Raw genomic sequence first — 19,146 nt, 5'->3', positions numbered from 1 at the left:
TTCTTTTTCAGGTAGACTGCCTACTTCCTCTTCATTTGTTTGGTCTGGTGGGTTTTTACCTTGCTCCTTCATGTGCTGCATATTTCTCTGTCTTCTCATTTTGCTTATCTTACTGTGTTTGGGGTCTCCTTTTCGCAGGCTGCAAGTTCGTAGTTCCTGTTGTTTTTGGTGTCTGCCCCCAGTGGGTGAGGTTGGTTCAGTGGCTTGTTAAGCTTCCTGGTGGAGGGGACTGGTGCCTGTGTTCTGGTGGATGAGGCTGGATCTTGTCTTTCTGGTGGTCAGGACCGCATCTGGTGGTGTGTTTTGGTGTGTCTGTGAACTTAGTATGATTTTAGGCAGCCTCTCTGCTAATGGGTGGGGTTGTGTTCCTGTCTTGCTAGTTGTTTGGCATGGGGTGTCCAGCACTGTAGCTTGCTGGTCATTGAGTGGAGCTGGGTCTTAGCATTGAGACAGAGATCTCTGGGAGAGCTCTCACTGATTGATATTACGTGGGGCCTGGAGGTCTCTGGTGGTCCAGTGTCTTGAGCTCGGCTCTCCCACCTCAGAGGCTCAGGCCTGACACCCGGCCAGAGCACCAAGACCCTTGATGAAGAATGCTGCTACACACGATGGTTTGACTGGAAGTGCCAGTCCCCCAATTTTTTTAACCCCTCACAGTGATGGCACAGTTCACACCATAGAAAGTGATGTGCTCTAAATGTCAAGGCTCACAGGTTTTCTTATCAGAATTTCCATGAATCAACACAACATTGCAGAGAAGCAAGTATTCTCTGCTGCTACTGTACTCCAGGGCTGGGCAGACAAAAGAAAGAGCATCCTGAGGAAGGCTACCATGATGGGGTCCAAGTTCACAGTAGCCAGCGCCCCCCACTCCAAAACTCAAGGTGTCCAGACAGCTGCTCTGAGCTGGGGTCTGCCTGCTCCCTCCCTCTCTGGGTAGCCAGCACTCCCTCCATGATCCATTTTGAGTTAATATTTGTATAAGTTGTGATGGTTAGGTCGAGGTTCATTTTTTTGCACCTAGAGGTCTAGTTCCAGCACCATTTGTTGAAAGACTGTTTATGATGTTTTGAGTTGCCTATCTCTTGATAACACCTAAATGTTATCAACAGTCTGTCTCAAAACCTTACTGCAAGAGGACATGCTTATCAGCTAATCAAGCTTATCATCATTGGAAAAATCTGTTTCCTATTCATGTAAAGAAGAGTGTAAAGTTTAAAAGTTCAGGGTCTGGAACTAGGCTCCCTGTGTTTGAAAACTATCTCTGCTACTTACTTAGTGACCGACCACAGCTATGGATTTCGGTCACATTTCCATGAGTTGGCATTTTGGACCATGCTCAGCTACACAGTGGTTCTGTGTCCTTGTCAGCTCTCCATTGGCTCAGGGTTGATTGTTGAGGGCCAGGGGAGAATCTGCTGGGATGATAGATCATCTCTGTTCCACATGGCCTCTCATCTTCCAGCAAGCTATCTGTGGCTTCTTCACATGATGCTTCCCAAGAACAGCAAGCATGGCAGTGATAAGGTCTATTGAGGCCTAAGCTCAGAATTTACACAGAGTTAGGCTTCTGCTACATTGTATTGGTCAAAGCAAGTCATAGGGCCAGCCCCTATTCAAGGAGTGGGAAAATAGACTCCACCTGTTAATGGGAGAAGCTTCAAGTATTGTGGCCATTTTTCCAATCTGGTAATGGTGGTAAGTTACTCAACTTGTCTGAGCCTCAGTTTCCTTATTTATAAAATGAAGCTAATAATAATAATAACTAATTCATAATAATACCTAACTCATGAGTCTTAACTCATGAGAATTCAGGAAGATGATGATAACAATGATGATGATGATAGGCATAGCTAACCCTTTTTTTTAAAATAAATTTATTTATTTATTGGCTGTGTTGAGTCTTCCTTGCTGTGCATGGGCTTTCTCTAGTTGCAGCAGGCGGGGACTACTCTTCATTGCAGTGCACAGCCTTCTCATTGCGGTGGCTTCTCTTGTTGCATAGCATGGGCTCTAGGCGCATGGGCTTCAGTAGTTGTGGCACACAGGCTCAGTAGTTGTGGCGCATGGGCTTAGTTGCTCCATGGCATGTGGGATCTTCCCAGACCAGGGCTTGAACTCGTGTCCTTGCATTGGCAGGCGGATTCTTAACCACTGCGCCACCAGGGAAGCCCATAGCTAACACTTTTTTATAATACCAGCCAGTATTTATTGAGGGTTTACTTTGTGCCAATCCTTGTTCATGCATTAACTCATTTCATTCCCTACAACAACCTTATGAGATCAATGAGATAACAGCAAGTAAGTGAAGGAGTTGAGATTCCAGCCCAGGGAGTCTGACTCCAGAGCCTACACTTGTCCTTTCATATATCCTCTGCCTCTGTATAAGGTACATGAATAGTTAACACAGTTCCTGGTATATAGTAAATGTTCGCTTCAGTATTTTTATTGTTGATGTTATTGTTTATTCTCATTAGACTCATTCACAGAAGGAGGCACTTTCTGATCTTATCCCTAGATTTTTCTTTGTATCCAGATTTTTCTGGAACCCCATGTTCACTGACCATGATAAGCAGAAGAGCAGAAAAGAAATTAAAAAGGCAAAGTGAAAAAGCATAGAAATACAAACAGAGGGAAGTGGAAGACCAGGAAGAGAGATAGAAACCATGTCAGCGTTCCTTCCTGTTCAGGCCTGGAACACAGCCTCATTTATTACTGAGAATTAGGACTCTGGTGCTGAAAAGCTAAAGGGCTTCTCCTCCCTTGGAGTGTGACCCATGGCACCTTTGAGGAATATGGACAACCCCCTCCCCCTAACACATTTGCATACACATATACCTCGGTATCCCCTCATCCTTAACAGGAGAAGATGTCTTTTCTTTGAGACTTAGAGCCTAAAGTTTCCTTAGAAGATGGGAAGAGATTACCCATCCAGAAGCCATGGATTTTTCTTAACTAATCAAGGCCTTCTAGTCCTTCATATGGACCCTAAAATGTATAATACACTGCAGCACATAAAAAAATGCCCTCAAGAAAGATAGGGTCAATCTAGGAGGGTGAAAGCATTGTTGAATAGGAAACCCAGAAAAGCCCTGGACCCCATGGAGCTCTCCTTGGTGCAGAACCCACTGGATATGACTGAGCTTTTACTTGCTTAAAACCTTGTTCAGGGACTTCGCTGGTGGTCCAGTGGTTAAGACTCCGTGCTTCCAACGCAGGGGGTGTGGGTTCGATCCCTGGTCGGAGAACTAAGATCCCGTATGTCACGCTGCCGAAAAAACACACCTTGTTCATAGATGTAGCCTCTCTTGAAGCTTATCAGCCCTGATCTGCTGTGACCCAGTTGCCTGCCGCGAGAATGACCCTTGCCTGCCCGGCACCAAGCCACGCCACCCTCCTCTACTGATACAGACTGCGGATCAGGAGTTTCATTCATGCTAGTCTGGCCTGGTAGGACTGACCTGCTTGCCACCACCTATGTCCCTGAGGTTCCCTCTCAGGCTGCCCACCCATGCTCAGCACTTTGCCAGGCCAGGACATGCCCTGCAGTACACAGGAGAGAAAAGTAGGCAGCAGGCCTAGTTCTGACAGCTGTCAAAGAGACACGTGATACTTGGGTGCAGCTCTGAGCTGAAGATGATGAGGGGTATGATCCCAGGTCCAAACTCCAGGGGAGTAAGTCTCTCCCTCTACCACCCCTCCCTCCACCAGGTCAGCGAGGCCAGAACTATTATATGGGTGCAACTTTTAAACGTAGACTTAGGTGTGTGCATTGCTTAGGGTAATATTCCTGAAGGCGGGGCCAGGGCACCTATACTGATGAGCCTGATGGAGAAAGGGAGCTCTCCACGGAACGGCCCTCACAACACACCGGTGCTTTCGTCCTCGGGGCTCCCCCAGCAGGAACAGGGCAGCCCATAGCAGGGGTGCCAAGCCCCAGTTCTATCCCAGATGACGGGCTTACTGTGCAGCTCTCTGCTGGGGACTGGACTGCAAGCCTGTTGATAAAAAAGACCCGCATCATCTGTCTTGTTTCTCCAGCAGACTTGAAACATTGTCACTTAAAGAAACAGTTATTTAAGAGAGAAGGAAAGCCTCTTTATGACTTCATTTAAAATGTTCTTTCTCAAGTTTGTGCATGAAGGAGGCAGAGAGGGGGGAGAACGGGGATCTTCTCGTCCGTGAGAATAGGATTCTGCCTGCTTTACCCACCGTTTCTGTAGCGTAGAGAGAGACAGTGGATGCTTGATTACAGCTAGATGGGTCAGAGTGGTCAGGCGTTAGAGGCACTGGGTAGAGAAATTCTGAGAAATCTGTCTGTAGATATAAAGGGAGGTGATAACGGTTGATTCAAGTGAAGGAAGTTTACTCTGTAGTAATACAGTTATAGTAGAATAGTCTGAAAGGTGGCTCGGAATGATTACTTTAGTAACTCATTCCAATATTTATTAATGTCTATAGTGATACCTAGAGAACTTGTAGTGGGGGAAGGCAGTCAGCAGTGGTGAAGAGGTTCAGTGCCTGACATTCAGCCATGACTGTTAGATTTTCAGCTTTTTAATCAAGTTTGGTTTTTTGTTTTGGTGGGGGTTCTTTTGGTTTTTTGTTTTCGTTTTTGTTTTAAACGCTTAGAAATTTTGTTCCATGTTACAAGAAAAAAGAATCAGGACAGAATTGATTAGGGGCAGATGTCTAAAGGGATACAAAGAAGTATCTGACTCCAACGTTACTTTCCCTTCAGAAAGTGCTCCAGTTTCTTTCTTCATTGTTACAGGCAATTTGTAGGGAGATTAGCTATGATTTTTTATTACTTAATACCCGTATTACTTAATACCCATTACTTTGTTCTGTATTGTCTTAGCTAATCAGACTCACTTTTTTTTAATAGCGGTGGCACTTTTTTTTAATAGTGGTTTCTTTAAAAGCACACATATTTTTCTGATTGTGAAAGCAATGCATTTTTACTGCATAAATTTGGAAAACAAAACAAGAATAAAGAAGAAAAATAAATCACCCGTAACCCCATCATGAGATAAAATAGTAATATTTTTATTTATTTATCTTTTCCTATGCATTTAGAAATGTATGTGAAACTAACATATGAGCATTTTCCTATGTTATTGAAAATTCTAAAAGTATTTAAATCTTTTGTCCCTTTTTTGGATGTTTACTCTGCTTCTATTTTTCCTGTTATAAATAATACGGATGAATAGCCTGCTGATAAATCTCTTTGTCTCCACCTCTGATATGTTCTTTAGAATAAATTTCTGAACATGGAATTGCTGGATCAAAGTTGTGAACATTTTTAAGGCTTTTGATATATTTTGCCAACATGTCTTCAGGGAAAAATGTTTCATTTAAATTCTTGACCAGCAGTGTTTGAGTGTACCTGTCACCTGTGTACTGGGTACAAACTCCACCCACACAATACTAGAATAAAACATGCTAGATCGGTGTGGCTTTTGATACACTGGTTTTATGCAGTTAAGAATGTTAAAGCTATTTTTTGGCGGCCAAACTGGTTACTATTTTGCACGCATATTTTCAGTGAGAAATTATATTGTGTATTTCTATCCTTTTTTCTTGCATTTGACTTTGTTCGGGGGCTGCAGGTCGTGTCCAGCCTTCAGCCATCAGACATGTTCGTTCTTGGAGCAACATCCCCTTTATCACGGTACCCCTCAGTCGTGCGCATGGCAAGTCTTTTGCCCACCGCAGTGAGCTGAAGCATGCCAAGAGAATCGTGGTGAAACTCGGAAGTGCCGTGGTGACCCGAGGGGATGAATGTGGCCTGGCACTGGGGCGCCTGGCGTCTATTGTTGAGCAGGTAATTGCCAAGATGGAAAATTCAACTGAACTAAAACAAAATCTGCTTTTTAAGCTGTCATTTCAGGTTTCTCAGCTCGTAAAAATAATTCTGATTTGAGAACAATAGATTTCAACCCAGTCTGAAAACTCTGTTTCCTGATGAAGGTGCCACTGGGAGACACCATCCCAGGGCAAGCAGACGGGGTGTCAAGGAGTGGAGTTGATTTCATGCAGTTCATCCCTCAAGCGTCTTAGTGAGAACTAGCTTTGTATGTCAGTGATTCTTAATCCTGGCTGCACATTAGAATCGCCTGAGAGGCCTGGAGGTGCCTGGGCTTCACAGTCAACCATTTAATAAGTATCTCTGGTATGGGGCTCAAGCATCTGTGGTTTTTTTTTTGTTGTTGTTGTTGTTGTTGTTGTTTGCAGTACGAGGGCCTCTCACTGCCGCGGCCTCTCCCGTTGCGGAGCACAGGCTCCGGACGCGCAGGCTCAGCGGCCATGGCTCACGGGCCCAGCCGCTCCGCGGCCTGTGGGATCTTCCCGGACTGGGACACGAACTCGTGTCCCCTGCATCAGCAAGCGGACTCTGAACCACTGCGCCACCAGGGAAGCCCAGCATCTGTGTTTTTAAAGTTCCCCAGGTGATTGATATGTAATCAGGGTTGAGTACCCAGATGGACTTGTGTGAATATTGAGCTTTTTTTTTTTTTCCTGTTTTGCTGGGCTTTATCTTTTCTAGTTAGACTAGAAATCTTGAAATAAGTATGAGCTATCATTGCAAAGATTTCCCAAGTTCAGATTATAGTGAAAGGACTTACCAGACTCCACAGAGAATACCCATATAAGGCTTTCATTTAAAGGCAAAGGGATACAAGGCCACAGAGGGAGTGTAAGCAAGCATTGAGGGTCTGAGAGATATCCTATGCACAAGCCCATCCCCCACCCCCTAGGGTCTTTTATTTGCACAGAGACCACACTCTGTCTCCAGACTGAATCACAAAAAGATCTGTGCAAGGAATCTTGGCTTTGGAAGGCCTCACAGCAGAAGTTTTCAGTGGGAACTTTATGCCCCACTGGCCATGGAGTCAAACCAGGCTGACCACTGATAGTTTATCAGTAAAGAAACTGACCTTCGGGGTCATCATGGGAGTTTTGGACTTTAAATATCACATCGCAAATCCCACTACCTTTATCTTTTCCAAGAGCAGGGATCAGCAAATTTTTTCTGTAAAAGGCCAGATACTAAATATGTTAGTCTTTGTAGGCTGTACAGTTTCTGTCTCAGCTACCATTGTAGCACAAAAGCAACCTTAGACAATACATAAATGAACAAGCATGGGCTGTGTTCTGATAAAATTTTATTTTCAAAAACAGGCACAGGTCAGATTTGACCTGCAGGCCATAGTTTGCCAACCCCTGACCAAGAGTCAAAAAATCCCAAACATCCAAGTATCCTGGAGATAAAGCTAGAGCTTTTCCATTCTAGCTGTAATTCAGCTCTATCTTCCATAGCCGTATTTTCAGTTTTAAAAAACAATTTTGGGGCTTCCCTGGTGGCGCAGTGGTTGAGAGTCCGCTTGCCAATGCAGGGGACATGGGTTCGTGCCCCGGTCCGGCGGCTGGGCCCGTGAGCCATGGCCGCTGAGCCTGCACGTCCGGAGCCAGTGAGAGGCCCGCGTACCCCAAAAAAAAAAAAAAAAAAAATTTTGCTGGAGTTGGTATTAGAAAACTACTAACCTGAAATTTGATGGAATTTTCTTCATATATTTTCTGTACTAAGCAATTATTATCAAATCTGCCTTTCAGATTGAGTCCCTCAGATCAATGCAGTGTAACAAATATTTATCAAAGGGCTACATTGTGAGGGCCTTAATAGACCTCTAACGATTGTCTCTGCCCTTGGGGAGCCAGACTGGGACTCCCAAAATAATTAGGTGATTGTTCAAGACAGATAATATCCAAATGAGAGGGCACAAATGACAGTGACTGACAGGTCCAGAGGCGGGAAGGTCAAATGAGAGTGTGGTCATTCTTGGGACTTCCTAGGAGAGCTGAGACTCAGGGTGGGCCTTTGTGACTGATAGGATTTGCACCAGCAGAGGGGAAATGTTCCGTGCTGCTAAGTGCACATTGTGAATGGTGCCCCTGGTATTGTGTAGCCTGATGTTTCTGGGGACGGGGAGGCTCTACAAGTAGTTTCCAGGTGGGAGACAAAAGCAGGAATGAGTATGGCAAGCTGATGGGCCAGAGAGGAGGTGAGAGGAGTGGTGGTGATCTCATCAGGGAGAATGTGTATAATTCCATTAGGCAGGGCTTTGAAACCAGGTAGAGGACTTGGGGTTCAGTCTAGGAGGAAGATTGAAGATTTTGAGCAAAGGAGAAACTTGATGAAAACAGTGGGGAGAACCTGGTAATGGTTTGCTTAGGTTGCCAGCTCTCCTTCTGGGGACACCCCTGGACCTTAAGGAACAGTTTTCTAGATCAGTGCAGTACTAACATATGGAGTCAACTGTCTTGTCCAAGGCATCTGATCATGTTAGATGGACTCAGGAGCTGACTTAAAGAGGCTTCCATTGGTCAGAGATGGGAATATCTGAACATCAATAATTACTGCACTGAATTTAAACACATGAAATATGTTTAAATCTATGAATCACAATTATACTTAAAAAAATTCATTGGTCATCTTGAAGGATTCTAGAGAACCTACTCATTTTGGAAACTGGTAAATAAAGAGAAAGAGACACATATCTGTGCTGCCTTTCATATACAAACCATACCTCAAGGTAGCCAAATATTTAATGAAGGAAAGTTTCCCTTTATGGAATTATTCCAGCCTGTAAATAAAGAAGAAACGCATGAATTAGAATATCAGCATTTTATAGCCCCTAATGAATTAATAGGTCTTGGTGATGATGATCAACAGTAACTAACATCACAAAAAGAAAGACAGTCAGGCCTTATGTATCCCCTTGATGGACACCACGACCTGTAAAGAATTCTTGACAAAAAAAATCAAGCCTTCATACCTAACAGCAGTTTGCAAGAAATAGAATACTATACCACAGAGACAGAAGCAGGAAAATCACAGCTGAGAAACCCTAAAGGACAAATAACCCAGTTTCTTTAACAAATTACAAGGGAAAAAATTATAGAGAGGAACCTATGGATTAAAAGTGAATTAAGAGACACTTCAGCTAATTGCAATATGTGGGCTTAATTTTCACCTTAATTTGAGCAAGCTGAAAAAATTGGGGAAATGTGAACACTGACCAGATATTTGATATTAGGAAATTATTGAAATATTTTAGATAATAATGGTTTTGTGGATGTGTGCCTATACCCTCTGTTTTAGCAATTGCTTTCTGAAATATTTACAAATGAAATAATGTGTCTGGAGCCTGGGATTTGTATTAAAATAATGGTGGAGGGACTTCCCTGGTGATCCAATGGCCAAGACTGTGCACTCCCAATGCAGGGAGCCCAGGTTCAGTGCCTGGTCAGGGAACTGGATCCCACGTGCCACAACTAAGAGTTCACATGCCTCAAGTAAAGATCCTGTGTGCCTCAAGTAAAGATCCCGCATGCTGCAACTAAGACCCAGTGCAGCCAAATGAATACATAAATAAATATTTTAAAATAATAAAAAATAAAATAATGGTGGAGCTATAAAAGGAATATTGGAGAGTGAGAAATTGGCCATGAGAGGTGGTTGTTGAAGCTGGGTGAGGAGTACATAGGGTTTTGTAGTTCGATTCTTACCACTTTGGTTAAGTATGAAATTTTCTGTGATGATAAGTTATTTTTTTAGATCATGGTTTATCATAGCTGTCTCCGAGTTCCTGAGCTAGGTTATAGGTTCAAGCATCAGGAGGAATGGACAGGTTAGGAATATTGAATCTTTGATTCTTTCATGTGGATCCATCCTACGTGGGAAACAAAGTAACCAAAACTGGTTCTAGGCAGACAGAGTGGAACAGCACTGTCCCTGGTCTAGCCAGAGGCAAAGCATGAGAATCGGACACGCCCCAGAAACAGCTTTGTCTCCCCAGGTCATGCCTTAGAACTTGAGAAGCCATCTGCTAAGTTTATGTTGCAATTCCTGTATTCTGGGCTTTATTTCCTGAAACAACTGGATCTTCCGCATTATAGACTCCTCCACATATCTTCAAGTCCTGTGGTTGCCAAACCTACTACACACCGGGATCTCCTTATTAAAAACTTCTCATTTCTATCTGCCACCTACTTATCAGATTCGAGGAAGCATGTAGGAGTCTATTTTTACCAAACAACCTGGGTGATACTTCCAGAGCCAGCCCAGTGCTGGTCTGTAAACCGGCATTTGGGATCCACTCATTAGTCCACCCTCCCTGAATCTCTTGTGATGAAAGGAAAGAGATATTACAAGGACTTGTGCCTTTTCCTTCCTCAATGTCAGGTGTCAGTACTGCAGAACCAAGGCCGAGAGATGATGCTGGTGACTAGTGGAGCTGTAGCCTTTGGCAAGCAACGCTTGCGCCATGAGATCCTTCTGTCTCAGAGCGTGCGGCAGGCCCTACACTCGGGGCAGAACCAGCTGAAGGAGATGGTAAGTGTGGCTTCCCCACCCCCTATAACAGGGTCCTCAGGCCCCCTTCCCTCGCCCCAGCCATACCTTGTCTGTTGGCATGTTACAGGCAATTCCAGTCTTAGAAGCCCGAGCCTGTGCAGCTGCCGGACAGAGTGGGCTGATGGCCTTGTATGAAGCCATGTTTACCCAGTACAGCATCTGCGCTGCCCAGGTGAGAGGCTGACCCTCCACAAGGGGGGTGTGGGACCTGTGAGGGTGATTCCTGTGGAGCAAGGTGATACGAGCAGGGCTCTGGAGCCAGACTGCCAGGATACAGTCTCAGCTTCACCACTTGCTAGTTGGGAGATCTGGAGAAAGTTTTTAAGTCTAACCTTTTTGTGCCTCAGTTTCCTCATCTGAAAAATGAGGATGTCATCAGTGCCTATTGCAAAGAGTTTTTGGAAGGGCTCAGTGAGAAAATATATGAAAAGCATCTAATATGTCTGTTAAATAGTACTTTCTCAGTAAGTGTTAGCTCTTGTTATTATACAAATAACTCTTAGGACTACTACAAGTACTGATACTTCTGAAGATAGAAAGGTTAGATATCTTTATTTCATTGGCTTCTTTGACTTCAGCTGGCTTGTTTCTCTTTGCACCTGGTTGCCTTATATAATAGATATCTACTAAGTGTTGAAGGGAAATGCTGGTGTTTGGTTGTTTTTTTAATTATTTAACTTTTTTTTTTTTTTCCGGCTGTGTTGGGTGTACGTTGCGGTGCACGGGCTTCTCATTGAGGTGGCTTCCCTTGTTGCGGAGCATGGGCTCTAGGCTTGCGGGCTTCAGTAGTTGTGGCTCGCGGGATCTAGAGCACAGGCTCAGCTCAGTAGTGGCGCACGGGCTTAGTTGCTCTGCGGCATGCGGGGTGTTCCGGGACCAGGGCTCGAACCTGTGTCCCCTGCATTGGCAGGTGGATTCTTAACCACTGCGCCACCAGGGAAGCCCGGTTGGTTGGTTTTTAATTCATTTAGCAAATCTTTATTGAGCACCATGTGTACCAAGGAGTCTGTTAGACATTGGGGATACTGCAGTGAACAAATCAGCCATGTTCTAGTCCTCATGGAACTTAAAAATTTTTAGTGGTCCCCCTGAATGTGCTAGACCCTTCTTTCTACATTATTTCTTTTTTACCTAAATTTCCAGAATTTTTTCAGTTGGGTTTTTAATCAGCTGTACAACTACACACTAAATAGAAACATCTAAATATCACAAAACAACTGAAAAAACCTTACTCCCCAAGGTACTTTCAAATTGCTGCCTCTGAGCCTATCATTTACAAAGATGTTATTATACACAGATGATGTTACGTATACATCCTTTCAGGTTTGGCCCTTGCATTTCCTATCACTTTTTCTGTTCTCCATCATTTATTTTTATTTTTTTTGTTTTTGGCTGTGTTGGGTCTTTGTTGCTGCCTGTACACAGGCTTTCTCTAGTTGTGGCGAGCAGGGGCTACTCTTCGTTGCGGTGCGCGGGCTTCTCATTGCGGTGGCTTCTCTTGTTGCAGAGCACGGGCTCTAGGCGCGTGGGCTCAGTAGCTGTGGCTCATGGGCTCTAGAGTGCAGGCTCTGTAGTTGTGGCGCACAGGCTCAGTTTCTCCGCGGCATGTGAGATCTTCCTGGACCCGGGCTCGAACCCGTGTCCCCTGCATTGGCAGGCGGATTCTTAACTGATGCACCACCAGGGAAGTCCCTCTCCATCATTTTTAAGTTGTTATCCACAGTGACGTTCTGGCATTATACCAGAGTGTCCTTGAGTAAGGGAGCTGAAACAGAAAGGCATGGACTTGGATACTTTTGTTTGTGGCTGGGACCCCACTCTCTGTAATCTTAGATTTTTTTTTTGGTTACATAAATGCAATGGAAATCTCAATTTTTGTCTCCTTTTATTATCAGCTCTTTTTTCCTCCATAGTGCAATAACAGTTTTAGTCTTTAATTTTTTTTTTAAGTACATGGAGCCAGGTGAGGAAACTTAGATCCAGGAACTATGCTTTTGTTTTGTTTTGTTTTTTCCCAGGTATGATACTTCTTGAGGTTTTTTGTTCGTTTGTTTTAGTGAAAGTATCATTAAAAATACTGTACATTAGCCGCTGTTTTTATTAATATTGATGTAAAAGAGCTCTGTGCCCTCCAGTTTCCAGCAAGCCTTCATCCAGGGGCCCCTTCACTCCCACACCTTTGCCTTCCCCATGATCTGATCTGTAGGAAATCTGTACCCTTTGCCCCTTATCCTGTGGTTCCTTGTTTTCTTTAGTAATCTTGTTTTGAAGACCATTATCAGGGGCTTTTGAAAATCTCCCATAAGTTGTTTGTCAGATTAAAGACTTAAACAAGGACAACAGCTATTTTTCATTCATAGAAATGAAACTTATTTGCATCCTAACAGATTGCCCTTCTCCAAGCACATACTTTTCTCTCTGGTCTCTTGTCTCCCATGTCTTGTTTGTTAAGCTGTTGGAGCCACAGGTGTTTTCACTGGACCTTTATACCTCCGGCTTGCCTCTCCTACACACACGTGTTTACTTTTATTGTTTGACCTTCCACCACCAGAACCAGGATCTATATATTCACCTTTGTCCCAGGCCTTTTTCCTCCAGGGCTAAACTTCCTGAAAAGACATTCATGATCTAACCCGTTCCATCTTCCCCAAATCATCAACATTTTTATTCTCCATCCCAAGAGCTAGTACAGGATCTGGCATTTCAGAGGTACTCAATAACATTTTTATCAAATGAGTGAGTAAATTATTTCCCTTGGTGATGTTATCATTTTGTCTTCTTCGCCCACATTTTCCATATCATTAAGGCTGCTGTCGTCTTCTCAGTTACCATAGCCAGACCCTAGTTCAGGGCTTAACCATTCCCCCTTGGACTGTTTCAGTACCTTCCAAGAATTCTTGGCCATCCGCCTCCAGCCTTTTCCTACGTCAGCGCTGCCCTACATCACAAGAACCCTCTTCCATGAACGTTGCAGGGATTTCACTGAAACATTTATTCCTGAGCTTCGGAGTTTGTTACCATTTTGTTTCTTACTGTCACCCCCCTTTATCTTTCTCTCCTGCTAAACATTGCCTAATACCTTGATTCAAGCCAGGGAGTGGAGCTGTTAACCAGCCCCCACACCCGGCTCTCCACGCTGCCTTTGAGCAGCTTGTGTGCATCCCGTCCCCTGAACGAAGTTTTGTCAGCCCTTCTTTCAGTTTGTGACTAAGGACTCACCTCCCTAAACCTCTCAGACTCATCCCACTTGACCGTGTCTTTGCTGACTCTGGCAGTGGTCAGCCACAGAGCAAAAACAGGAACCACATGGCCCTATTCCCTGTGGTTTAATACATTTTCCAGGCAGAGTAACCGTTCATTCATTCACTCACTACATGTTTCAGCACCTACTGTGTATGGCCAGACTTTGAATCAGATGCTGGGATACAAAGATATTTTAGAAATTTATGGCAGTCATTACTCCCTCCAGTATCCCTCTAAAGTAGATGCATTCATTTTCTTAATTTTGTAAATGGACGAGATTTCATAGCTCTCTGAGGATTAAAGTACTTTTCAAAAGTCTTAAGCATCCTAAAATAAATCTTCCAGGTGATTCTAACTTTTTTCCAATCTCCAAAAGAATTGGATAAGTCTCCAGAGATGTGTGTTCCATTCTGAACTGTACGGGATAAGTCTCCAGAGATGTGTGTTCCATTCTGAACTCCTCTACTCTTAGCATCCTTTGCATGCTGTTCCTCGGAAGTTCATCATTTTCCTGTCTCCTGCGTTTTTCAATCTCTTTACCCCTTTTATTTTTATTTATTTTTTTAACATCTTTTTTGGAGTATAATTGCTTTACAATGGTGTGTTAGTTTCTGCTTTATAACAAAGTGAATCAGCTATACATATACATATATCCCCATAGATTTTGGTGACCAATTTGGATTTCCACGATGAGCAGAAGCGCCGGAACCTCAATGGGACACTTCATGAGCTCCTCCGAATGAACATCGTCCCCATTGTCAACACAAACGATGCTGTTGTGCCCCCAGCAGAGCCCAATAGTGATCTCCAGGGGGTAAATGTGGGTAAAGTATTACCGAGGGTTGAGCATGCTGTAGACACTAATGCCATGCTAGGCTGCATGTACTAACACCGGACGTTGGGCATAAACAAGATGGAGAGATGGGGAGAGAAGCTGGCATCCTGGAGCAGTGGCTGCATAAGCTCTTCTGAAGACAGGGGGTTTCGTTCAACTGGGTGAGGCGCAATAGTGATTTAAGGTGGTGCTGTGAGCATGGCTTGTGTATGTCAGTGGATAGAAGGGTGCATATTTGGAAAGGAGGTTGCCAGTAGGCATGGTGTTTTGCAAACTGAAAGGCCTGTAAGAGCTGTCATGCACATACTCAGGGTTGTTGATTTTTTCCTGCCAGAGCCTAGCTGAGTACTTCCGTGAATTTTTTTGAACTGCAAAGCTCATGACTTTTTACCTGCGTTTTAGGTTATTAGTGTTAAAGATAACGATAGCCTGGCTGCCCGTCTGGCTGTGGAAATGAAGACTGACCTCTTAATTGTTCTTTCAGATGTAGAAGGTACAAAGTAATGCCTTTTCTTTTTATCCAGTCTTTGTTTTAAATACTGTATGTGTGAGCACATGAGTTCCCCTCTTTGTTTGAGTGCTTCTGATCTTTTTAACTGTGGACCATTATTTTCTGAGCCATATGGTCCGAAAAGGGTTTTGTGATTCAAAAGAAGGTGGGGGTGGTCTGGGAGATGAAGTTTGAATGCTGAAATGTTGTTACCTGCAGGCACTTTAATTTGTTTTTTATAACCGCTTTATGGAGATACAATTCACGTAACATACAATTCACCTATTTAAAATTTATATTTCAGTGATTTTTAGTATATTCATACAGTTGTTCAACCCTCACCACAATTTAGAACATTTCTTATCACCCCATCAAGAAACCCATACCCATTAGCAATCGTTCCTCACTTCCCCTGAAACTCTCCAGCCCTTGGTAACCTCTAATCTACCTTCTGTCTCTGTTGATTTGCTTGTTCTAGACATTTTATATAAATGTGATCATACAATATGTGATCCTTTGTGATTGACTTTTTTCACTTAATGTTTTCAAGGTTTATTGATATTATACACATATTAGTACTTCATTTATTTTTATTGCCAAATAATATTCCACTATATAGTTATACTATATTTTATGTACCTACTCATCAGCTGATAGACATTTAAGCTATTGTGACTAATGCTTCTGTGAACATTTGTGCACAAGTTTTGGTGTGAAGATGCTCTTTATTTTACTTAGGAGTAGAATTGCTGGATCATATGTTTAGCCTTTTGAAGAAATACCAGCCTGGTTTCCAAAGCAACTGCATCTTTCTGCATTTTCCCAGCAGTGTATGAGGGTTCTAGTTTCTCCACATCCTCACCAACATTTCCCTCTTGGTATCTGCCTTTTTGATTGTAGCCATCCTCATGGGTGTGAAGTGATACCTCATTGGGGTCTTGATCACTTTTAGTTTTAATGTAAATCACAAGACACATTATTTTAAATTGGAGCCACTGCAGAAAATCCAGGCTGTATGGCCACTGTGTTCTTCTGTGTTACTCTTTTCCTCTCTGCTTTCGCCTTCTTCGTGGAGGGGCCCCTCTTGGCTCCAACTTGGCTCTCCATTCACTCGTCTCACTTTCTTAAGCTGTTCCCATTTTACATTTTGACCCACAGATATGGTAGATGTGTCTAAATTAGGCCAAACCTACAGGATTCCAAAAGTCTCCCATTACATTCCCAGGAAGTCAGAAAAACCTATTTAGTTCCCTGCCCACACCCATGGCAGGTTAACATGGCAGGACTTTTCCCCAGTTTACACTTCAGCAGCATAAGTGAAGGTCAGGGGGCTGCCTGGTGGAGGCAGGGGCAGGTACCAGTGCTGTGATCTGTCTCCTGCGCACGTGGAGGGTCAGAGATATCATACTTACAGATCAGTATCTTTACCTGTATGAAGTCTTGGTACCATGTTTATTCACTGTAAATTTGAAGTCTCAGGATAGGAACAACTAAGCTGGGGTAAGAGTAAGCCACTCTGGAGAACAAGGCATTTTGGTTAGTCACAAGATTTTTTTTCAACTTCTGATGTGTACAAATACTGTGCTAGGTGCTTTATAAATGTCAATTTATTCACCCTTGTAGCAACCCTGCAAAGTAGGTAGGTTAGCCTATTATTCAGATGAAGAAATTAAAAATTGAATTCACATTAGTTAAATGGTTTATTCAAAGTCACATAGCTAGTACTTGGCAGAGGCTGGTTTCGAATCTAAATCTTTTCAGTTTAAAAATCTACACTCTTCTCTCCTATACTGCCTAGCAAGGCAAAGGATATGAGTTTGAGAGATCAATATATAAAATCCAACTTGAACTAGGCTCTAGTAAACCTTAGTTTCAATGCAGCCTCAAACACCAAAACTGGTCGTTGGCAGGCTTGTGCTTTTCACTCTGATTCGTTATCTACTGAATATTGATTTTTAGAACATTATCTGAATTTTAAATATGCTCTTGGTGGGTTTGAGAGCTGCTATAAAGAAGAGGAGGAGGCAGAATATCAGAATGCTAGGAAGTCCTAGGCATCTCTGGGGGTTTGCCTTAGAATTGTCCAGTACTACTCATGATCTCATAGCATAGTGCCTTCTGAGATGAACCCAGCAGAAGACCCTGGGAACTGTGGGGGTGCTGGGTTGAGGCGGATAGGGGTTGTGAGAGGTTATTTCTCTCTCCCTGTAATTGCTGCTCATGGTTTGCACTACTTTGTTGTGCACTGGACACTGATGTCCTCACTGCTCCGATTCACTTACTCTCCTAGAGAGGGTGCACATGGCACGGTTGTGTTAAAGATTTGGAATAGGGCTTCCCTGGTGGCGCAGTGGTTAAGAATCCGCCTGCCAATGCAGGGGACATGGGTTCGAGCCCTGGCCCGGGAACACCCCACATGCCACAGAGCAGCTAAGCCCGTGTGCCACAACTACTGAGCCTGAGCTCTAGAGCCCGCAAGTCACAACTACTGAGCCCACGTGCCACAACTACTGAAACCTGCGCACCTAGAGCCCGTACTCCGCAACAAGAGAAGCCACGACAATGAGAAGCCCATGCACTGCAACGAAGAGTAGCCCCCACTGTCCGCAACTAGAGAAACCTCGTGCACAGCGACGAAGACCCAACACAGCCAAAAATAAATAAATAAATTAATTAATTAATTAATTTTTTTAAAAAAAAGATTTGGAACAGTGAAGCACAGGGGTATATTTTAGCACAGGAAAAGCAGTAACTTAAAAACCAAAAACATCACTGCCTATAATGTCCTTCAGCCAGTTCCTGACCACTAGCAGTTCCTCCCTGTCTGTGTCCCCCTTAGACCTTGACATGACTCCATTTTCTCAGGCCCTCTTTTCCCCTTCTAAGGCTCAGACACATTCTTTTTTGAAGTGAAATTGTGAGGATTTTTAATCTCGGATGGCATGCATGTAACATTTTGTGTACCTCTTATTTTATGTCACGCTACTCAGTTATAAAGAGGACACAGGCTTTGTGGTGACAAATCCAGACTGAAAGCCAAGAGTCATGCGCTCTTCTGCTGACTCAGCCTAACCTTCAGAAAGGCTTACCCATAATGTGGGGCGTATAATGTGACTGTTTCAAAGGGTACTGTGAGAGTTAATGAGAACCTGTTTCATATGTCATGCCCTTGGAAAGAGTCACATTAACCAGTATACAGCTGCTGCACTGTTTGTGCAAAAGCCACTCATCTTTTTCAGTTGCATCCTTAAGGTTCAGCATCATAGTAGAAATGGCAAAGGTGAGGATAGCTTCCCTGTAGACTGTGGGCAGGGCCAGTAAATTCTGTGCCAGGGATATGGCCGCGCTCTGTTGCTGGCAAACATTCATTTATGAGGCAAAGTTATAAAAGTATGTAAGGTGCGTCCTCCTGGAGCTGGTTTTCAGTGTGAGTAGACTCCACGAATCCCTTGACCTCTTTTCTTGTTCGAGCTGGTGGAATAGCAGAATTTATCTGGATGAGTAGAGTACAGAGTAGTTATAGTTGGCAGGTCCCTGTGGAGGTCTGTCTTGGGGGATGCTCACTTCTGTTAAACAGCATTACTGACTCTTGTCCACTTTTTAGGCCTCTTTGACAACCCCCCAGGGTCAGATGATGCAAAGCTCATTGATATATTTTATCCTGGTGATCAGCAGTCTGTGACATTCGGAACCAAGTCCAGAGTGGGAATGGGTGGCATGGAAGCCAAGGTAAGAATCTGGTGCCTTTATTGCCCATAACAATTTACAAACCAAACTGTATTTTATCCTTCTTACTTTTGTAATTGAGAGCTGATGCACATACACACTTAAAGATACACATATCTAAATACAGGTTTAATGCATGTTGTGTACCTATATTTAGTGATGTCTTTCTATGTATTTTTATTAATATATTAAGCGTGTGTCCATATTATAACCTCCTCAAGGGCAGGGTCTATATTTTTTCATAATTCATAAATCCTCTAAGTGTTAATATTAGAGCTCAAATATTTCTTTCTTTCTTTCTTTTTTTTTTTTTTGTTTTTTTGCTGTACGCGGGCCTCTCACTGTTGTGGCCTCTCCCGTTGTGGAGCACAGGCTCTGGACGCGCAGGCTCAGCGGCCATGGCTCACGGGCCCAGCCGGTCCACGGCATGTG

The 19,146-nt window shown here is 43.5% G+C and overlaps 1 protein-coding gene across 11 annotated transcripts in view; it reads left to right on the top strand.

Annotated features, from left to right (window-relative positions):
• Positions 1–19,146, top strand: part of ALDH18A1 (aldehyde dehydrogenase 18 family member A1) — a 71,021-nt gene that overhangs the window by 10,393 nt on the left and 41,482 nt on the right. For 6 of the 11 annotated variants that reach the window (XM_049697004.1, XM_049697008.1, XM_049697007.1 and 3 more), the window contains 6 exons: positions 5,613–5,827; positions 10,250–10,399; positions 10,488–10,592; positions 14,325–14,483; positions 14,901–14,991; positions 18,593–18,717. In XM_049697004.1, coding sequence (XP_049552961.1) covers positions 10,280–10,399; positions 10,488–10,592; positions 14,325–14,483; positions 14,901–14,991; positions 18,593–18,717 — 600 coding nt within the window. In that variant the 5' untranslated portion in view covers positions 5,613–5,827; positions 10,250–10,279. The remainder of the gene's footprint in view (positions 1–5,612; positions 5,828–10,249; positions 10,400–10,487; positions 10,593–14,324; positions 14,484–14,900; positions 14,992–18,592; positions 18,718–19,146) is intronic. The other 5 variants (XM_049697005.1, XM_033425627.2, XM_004268373.4 and 2 more) reach the window with 2 other exon arrangements.

This window comes from Orcinus orca, chromosome 14, assembly GCF_937001465.1.
Source record: "Orcinus orca chromosome 14, mOrcOrc1.1, whole genome shotgun sequence".
NCBI lineage: Eukaryota > Metazoa > Chordata > Mammalia > Artiodactyla > Delphinidae > Orcinus > Orcinus orca.
This window is presented reverse-complemented; position numbering and strand designations above follow the sequence as displayed.